The sequence below is a fragment of the Morus notabilis genome, unplaced genomic scaffold (assembly GCF_000414095.1).
Source record: "Morus notabilis unplaced genomic scaffold, ASM41409v2 Scaffold827, whole genome shotgun sequence".
In the NCBI taxonomy this organism is placed as follows: domain Eukaryota; kingdom Viridiplantae; phylum Streptophyta; class Magnoliopsida; order Rosales; family Moraceae; genus Morus; species Morus notabilis.
The window spans coordinates 301,363-308,907 of record NW_010359381.1 but is presented as its reverse complement, the minus strand read 5'-3'; the positions used below and the strand labels follow the sequence as shown (position 1 = coordinate 308,907).

The window sequence follows — 7,545 nt, the reverse complement described above, 5'->3', positions numbered from 1 at the left end:
ACTTGCAACTGCCTATACAAGCACCTATCGAGAGAAAAGGCAATAAGCAAATGTTAAGTGCGTGTAAACGTTAAGTCGTGTTTGGCTCATGGGTTTAGACTCATGCTAGTTAATTTTAATCACGTTGTCATTTAAATAAATTCATATTGCGTTTGGATTGAACAAATCCAATTTGATCCCTCTAAAAATGGAATTCCTCTTTTTAGTTTGGCGGTTTGAACCCTTCAACTACAAGGAAAAAAAAACATATTTTTCAATTTAATTGGCATGGTGAGATTTTAAATTTTCTCCTTCAATCCTAAGAAAAAGGTTCAGGTTGAAACGTTTTAAAATTATTAGGCGAATTGTCGTCTTAGGGCTTGTTCAGTTACATTTTTAAGTTATGGTGATTTGAGTGTAGATTTTGAGTTAAATTTGAATTATAATTTGAGTTGAAGTTGTGACTTGAGTATTGTGTTTAGTTGTGTACATTTGAGTTATGATTTAAGATGAGAATCTTTTTGAGTTTGTGTTAGAATGGGTCAAAACTTGAGTTTGTATTTATATATACGGGTGAGATTTTATTCATCTCTTCGTTGTGAATGCATAAAAAAAAAAGAATCATCTCAATCGGAATTAAAACAAAAAACTTATAGTGTTTTTAATAATAGAAAAAATAATGTTCATTAACTTGAGTTTGAGTTTAGGAACTTGAGTTGAAAGAGAAACTTGAACTCAGATTTTAACCCCAAACTCAAGTTAAAATTCAAGTTAAAACTCAAGTTTGAACTTAAATTTTACAAAAGAACATGAACTTAAATAAAATTATAATTTGAGTTCAAACTTTTTTTAAATTTAAGAGTGAACGAAAAGCTTTTAATTTTTAATTTCTGAAGTAAGAGTTTGACTTGTTCCACGGTCCACTGCGATAATTGGATAATATATATTAAAAAAAAACACAATTAGTATCAGTTTATCCAAATTAATTAAAAGTGCTGGCTAGAAGCCTAGAACAATTTACCAAAGACCCGTACTAAGAGCATCTCTCGGACAAGATGGTATGCAAATTTTGAACTAAAAACTCAAAGAAGAATACCAAAGTTTGAAATCAAATTGGAAATGATCACTTATATGTTTGCATAATGTAAATAATTCATCAATTCAAAAGCAGGAAGAAAAGGGAAGAAAAATTATAACGCTATCACATGATCATATATGATTATGAATCTATAATCACACAGAAGTTTGAGACACCTTCCCAATGACCACCTTGCCCTCCAAAGCCATTCCACCACTTGGCCTTCTGTCGGGGACTACCGCCACGGCCGCAGCCAAAGGCGGGAATGTCTGTGGCAACATCAGTGCCGGTGGCGGCACTGTGGCGGCTACCACCACTCCTCCCGGTCCAGTATAGTATACCTGCCTGCTCATCGCACTATCATACGCCATCGGAGCATACGAAGCAGTCCCGGTAGCGGCACCAAAGCCGCCGATATGCCGCACAACCCCCAGGCCTTCCGGGTACATGGCGCCAGTGGCTGCAATTTTCGCCACTTGAGGTGGAAAATTCGGCGGCGCCGCCGAGAGTGGCGGAGTATTAAAATTAATATTAGCAGGTGCCGCTGAGAGAGATGGAATATTCAGCGGAGGCACGGTGGTGATAGGCGGTGGGGCTACAGATAGTGGTGAGGCGGAGAGCGGCAATTGCTGCGGCGGCAGGACGTTGTACAACGGCGGTTCACGGTAAACTTCGGGAGCTGACCGCTGCGGCTGGGGGCCATACACCGGAGCAGCCGCGCAGGTTACCGGCAGCACCACCGGTGGATGAAAGACGGCAGCTCCACCGGCAGAGGCCGGGAGCACGTAAACTGGCGGCTCCAGTGCCGAGGAAAGCGACGCCACCGGCGTCGGAAATCCGACGCTTGAGACCTGCTTATCCGGCCAGTATCCCAACGGAACGGAAACCAGAGGAGGAGGAACGGTTGCCAAAGAAGCCGGAAGCTTCTCGGGAGCCACTTTCGGCCCGTAGTAATCTCCGGCGTAGCCTCCAACGACAGCATCAGTCAGGTTAACCGCCTTACTAACGACCGGTAGAACAGCCGGAAACGTCGCGGGAAGCTGCAGTGGAGGAGGAGGATGCGGAGGTGGCGGCGGCGGCGCGACGACCTTGTCGAGACCGAAAAGAAATTCGGCTTTATTCGTCACCACCGGAGGGTTGATCACGTGGTCCGGCCCCATCATCGGAGCCGAATTCAAAGCCTCAACGAACTGTTCAGGATCGGGCCGTGAACCATCCGACCCGTAACTCCCTCTCAAATTAACCGCCGCGGGAAATAGAAAGAGCCTCATCCTGGCGGACTTGGCCGTGGTCCGGTACATGCGGTCGTACTCGTGCATCATGTGGTCGAGATCGTCGTCGTTGGTGACGGAGATCAGAGCGTCGAGATCTTCTCCGGGGAGCTGGTACTTGAACGAGACGTCGTCCCCGCAGTAGAGGGCGGAGAGCTTGGCGATCATGGCGGGGAAATTGATGGAGCGATCGACGGCGAGGATCTTGGTCTCGCCGCCGACGTAGGAGAGATGGTTGTCGTGGGGACGGGGGAGGATCTTGCCACCATAGCTGCACATGAACTTGGCCTTGTAGTTTTGAGAGAGGTGGTGAGGCTGGTCCTCCCATGGCGGAGGGTTCTCGAACTCGATCTCTCGCGAACGAGGCGAGGAGTCGCCGGAGTCAGGGTAGGAGCCGTAAGAGTAGTTTTCCATGGGCTTGTTTGGTTTCCGAGAAAGTAGGGGAGAATGAAGAGGAAAAGAGAAGGAGAATAAGAAAAAAAGAAGTGTTAGTAATGTACCACTGTTATTAGTCAGAAAGAGCGAGAGAGATGAGAGGGACATAGAAATGTAGATCTTTTTATTAGTTTGGAAAAGTTGTACTTGTGTTGTGGGGAGTGTAATGGTCACCGGGGGATTTACGGGGTGTGGGGTATTTTATACACGTGGCAATATTAAAGTGGTGTTACGTGGAGTGCAGGATTGGATCTTGGGTGACGCTGGACTTTTGGGGGGTGGAGAGGGAAGCCAGAGGTGGTGGTAGGGGCCACTTGGCATTTACTGAGAGAGGAGAGAGAGAGAGAGAGAGAGAGATATGTTTGGATAGAGAACCAAAAGAATATCTATTGTTTTTGAACGGACGCATCTTTAGAAACGATTTGATGTGGTTTTTCACCAGATGTAATGCTTGGATACTTTTCTTTCCCAAAGATTTTTTAATATCATTGAGTTATATAATAAAAAGTATGTAATTAAACAACTAATTATTATGTTACTGTTATTTAATTATATCATTGTGATTTTTATTATCCCAAGAATTGTTATCCAATAGGAGAGGGTGAATTGGGTTTTTTAAATTTTTTGAAAATCAATCAATAATTATTGCAAGGTTAGCTCTAATCATAAACAAGTAATAAGACTAGATGATCAAGGTAGAATTAAATAAGTGATCAATAAAAAATGAGATATTTACAAAATGTAAGAGCAACTCTATAAATCAATATCAAAAGGTATACAATTTATCACAAGTAGTAAATAGAGGAGATAAGGTTAGAGAGAGTGTAAACACTATTTTGTAGTGGTTTGGTTATAATTCTACATTCACTGTTACCGAGCAAATCACAACTTAGTCACTTTTACTATCTCAATCGACTTTCGGCCCGATCATACTAAGTATAAAAATAGTGAATTTGTTATCACAAGAGGAAAAATGAATCTTGGGTTGTTTAGTAAGGATGAAATGAAGAAAGAAAGTTGTAAAATACTTGGGGCCTACCATTTTCCTATCCTTCTAACTTTGAAAATTAAGAAAAGTCAGGGGGAAAAAATTTAACAAGCTAGTGATATGTAAATTAACTATTTTGACCTTAAACCATTCAACATATTTTTATTTGTGTAATGACATTGTTGTAAAATACACTAAATTTGACATTTTCTTTCTCTTATACTAAACAATATAAAAGAAAATCCTCCTTCTACCATGTTACTTCCTTCACTTAGGTACTTTATTTATCATTCTTTTCTATTTTCCATCTCTCTTACCAAACATGGCATTAATTAAAGCGATAAAGAGGTGGAAGTCAGGGAGAGATATGGTAGCAGAGACAATGTGTTTGAGAGAAAAAAGAGGGCACTTTTGGTATTCTATTAATGTATAAATTACATTTATCAAAATTATATTATTTATTAATCTTCTTAAAACTTTATGCTATTTATTTTTATTGATATTGCAATTTCCCTCCTTGTCCCTAAGTTCTTTGTTCTTTAAGGGCCCATCTGGTGAGCAGGATATGACAACATTAAATAGGATAGTTTCAGAGGGATTAGAATAGAATGTATAGAAAAGGATAGTGATAAATTTTAGTTTAATCCGATGCTATATTTGTTGTTGTGTTTTAGGATAAGAGTCTTTTTAGCAAAAGATTTTAGGGGTAGGTTCCTTTCACAATTCTAGTTGAGAATTTGAGTTTAAAAGTGAATTTTATTTGAGAAAATACTGTAAGAAAAAAAAGTTAAATTTGAATTTTTGTGAGAAAAATATTACAGTAGTCAAAAAACTTAAGTTGTGATTCAAATTGAGAAAAAAACATATTTTCAATTATTTGGAGTCAATAATAATTTTTTAAAATTTAAGGGGTAAAAAAATATAATTTTCAAAATATTTGTCACATAAAAAACAACATTTTACCCCGTCAAATTTTCAAAAATATAAATTGACCATAAGTTTTTAAAATTTTTACAAATAGATCCTCAAAGTTTTTCACAATGTGCTCTAGTTAAAAGTTTGTTGTGTTTAATCCCATGTTTAAGCAGGAGATAGCTAAATCCCCTTTTAAAAGTTTATATGAATTGAATAAAAGTTTATCCAATCCAATCCTTTAAAATTTTTGACTAAACACCATATTAAAATTTAATCCTATCGAGTCTTTGATAATGCTGTACACTAAACGAGCCCTAAATATACATGTCTAAACAATATTCCAAAGCAGCTGGAAAAAATGTATATTTTTTTTCTGGAAAATAAAATAGTTTGAATAAAATAAATGAAAGAGGATTCTTGAAAATTCATAACAGCGCCGTAAAGAACCACAGAGATGCGATCCGATATGACGAAAAGATTTTTATTTTTCATCTTTATAATTTACATGGACGCAGTGTACATGTTCCCTATATATACGAAGATAAGGAAAAAAAAAAAAAAAAAGAGCTTTATTATTTAATTTATTTATACTTTTCGCATCTCAAAATCAAGATTTTCTTTGAGAACATCTCCAACCATAACATTAAAATGGTGTAATTAACTTTTACTTAAAACTGTAAATTCATCTCCAATTCATTGCACAATTTTTAACCTCAAAAAGAATATTTTGTGTAGATTCCTTTTTTATTTCTTTTCTTTTTTTACATTCTTTTTATATTTCCTTCTATATTTTAAATTTGGGTTTTCACTGTTCACCTCCACGCTTCCCATCAAAATGGTGTGAAAAATGGTGCTCGGTTGGAGAAAATTCTCCACGACAAACCACTTTTCAACGTCAGATAAAAAGATTGCCAAATTCTAATGCTTCTCGCTCAAGGCAATAGGCATGTATGGCCATAGTAAAACCAAATAAATTGACCGACAAAAAATAATAATAATAATAAAAATTCGGTATTTTGCTAAACGTAGTTAAAACATGAATGATTTATACCTAAATTTATAATTAGCAAAAAGATAAAAATTTTTGCATAAATTTGTTTACAATCCATGCTATTAAGACCTAAATTAAGTAAATAGATAGAAAGAGCTCAAAGATTAACAATTCACACATGATATGTATATGTGTATAATGTATGCTCTCTAATTTACTGCATCTGTATCAAATTAATTTTCTCCCATCTTAATTGTTATAAACAATACCCCCCCATTATCTATACATTATATATAACGATGAGAGAACATATATATATGTGGTTAATTAATAATGGTCTCCATCGACGAATATCTCTGATCGCCAACAGCACTCTGATCTATCTTACTATTTTATTTGATATATTCTAATTTCTGAGTAGCAGCTGGTTAGCTAGATTTCCACGTGTGTGTATATATTTCAACATGATACATGTTACGATTTCTTCTTTATTTATTTCTTTGTTTGTTTGTTTTTGTTTTTCTTTCTTCCTTCCTCTTTTGTTTTGTTTTGTTTTTGTTTTTTTTGTTTTGTTTTTTTTTTGGGCTTGCTCTAACGTACGCATGTGAATTATTCTCTGCACAAAAAAAAAAAAAAAAAAAAAAAAAGACTTGCTCAGAAAGAACATGCTCAGTTAACAAGTCCCCATGGATATTCATTTACCAAAAAAAAAAAAAAAAAGTCCCCATGGATCTTCCATGTTTATTTACTGGCCTGCTACAAGTAATTTATATATTTCTTGTTTATCACTTGCAGGATAAATTGTGCCTGACCATGCCATCTCTGCATTGTTCTAAAATGCTTTAGATCTCTTCTTGGCATGAAATTAGTGTCACCTTATCTATATTTTGATTCATATTAGTATAGCTATTGGTTATAACTACCAATAAGAGTTGATTTTGCATTTTTTTTTTCTGCTGAATAAACTGCAAATTAACTTTGAAAATATGAAAGGAATATATATTATAGAATATTAATATTGGAGTGGACTGATGATCATAACCATTTCATACTCGTATGATTTTGATTCCTTGGTATGCCAACTCTTTATATAATCTGGGACATCGTTTTTTTTTTTTGGTAAAAAAAAAAATTACAAATATGTATGAGTCATTACGGTAGATCTCGCTAAGTACCTGTTTGGCATTACTTTTAAGGGCTAGTTTTAATTTTTATTTTAGAAATTAAAACATGTTAGGATGTTTGGTAACTAAATCCTACTTTGCCAAATAGCTTCCAAAAGCTGCTGTAAAATAGTAGAATTTGAAAAACATGTCACGGGTTACTTTTTGACAGCTTCTTTTACTATCATTGCCAAAATTACTAAAATAATCTTAATAATAAAACTTAATTCTCTATTTAGTCATTTTATTTTTGCATATCAAATAAAAAATATATATTTTTAAATACTTTTTTTAAAGTTAAAAATATTTAAATTTACTATGTTAAAGTTTACTCTAATTTTTTTGTGATACAACACTAGATACTAAACTTTTGGTAATGATAAAAATGTTTAAAATAATAACAATAGATACTAAATTTAGTAATTTATTTCTAAGAAATATTTTTATATATATATTTTTAGTATTTTGGTGTAAAAATATTATGAATGTTGACCTTGAAAATAGATATGAAACTAACTATAAATACGTGTGTTAAAATTGTCTATTTTAGTCGTTATATACATTTTCAATAATTTTATACGCAGTTTAACTGCAAAACAATTAAATTTTTTATTCTGGTATTCACAACAGTTTTTTTTTTTTAAATACCAAATATCTTGATGTTTTTTATTGCAGTAATTTTGATTAACAGCACAGTAACAACAAAAAATTTATAAGGACGACAA

General features: G+C 34.9%; 1 protein-coding gene across 1 annotated transcript; it reads right to left on the bottom strand.

Annotated features, from left to right (window-relative positions):
• Positions 1-1,118: 1,118 nt before the first annotated feature.
• Positions 1,119-2,841, bottom strand: LOC21393730 (proline-rich protein 36). The gene has a single exon (XM_010094248.2). The coding sequence runs from the start codon at positions 2,740-2,742 to the stop codon at positions 1,213-1,215; it is 1,530 nt and encodes a 509-aa protein (XP_010092550.1). The 5' UTR covers positions 2,743-2,841; the 3' UTR covers positions 1,119-1,212.
• Positions 2,842-7,545: the final 4,704 nt, after the last annotated feature.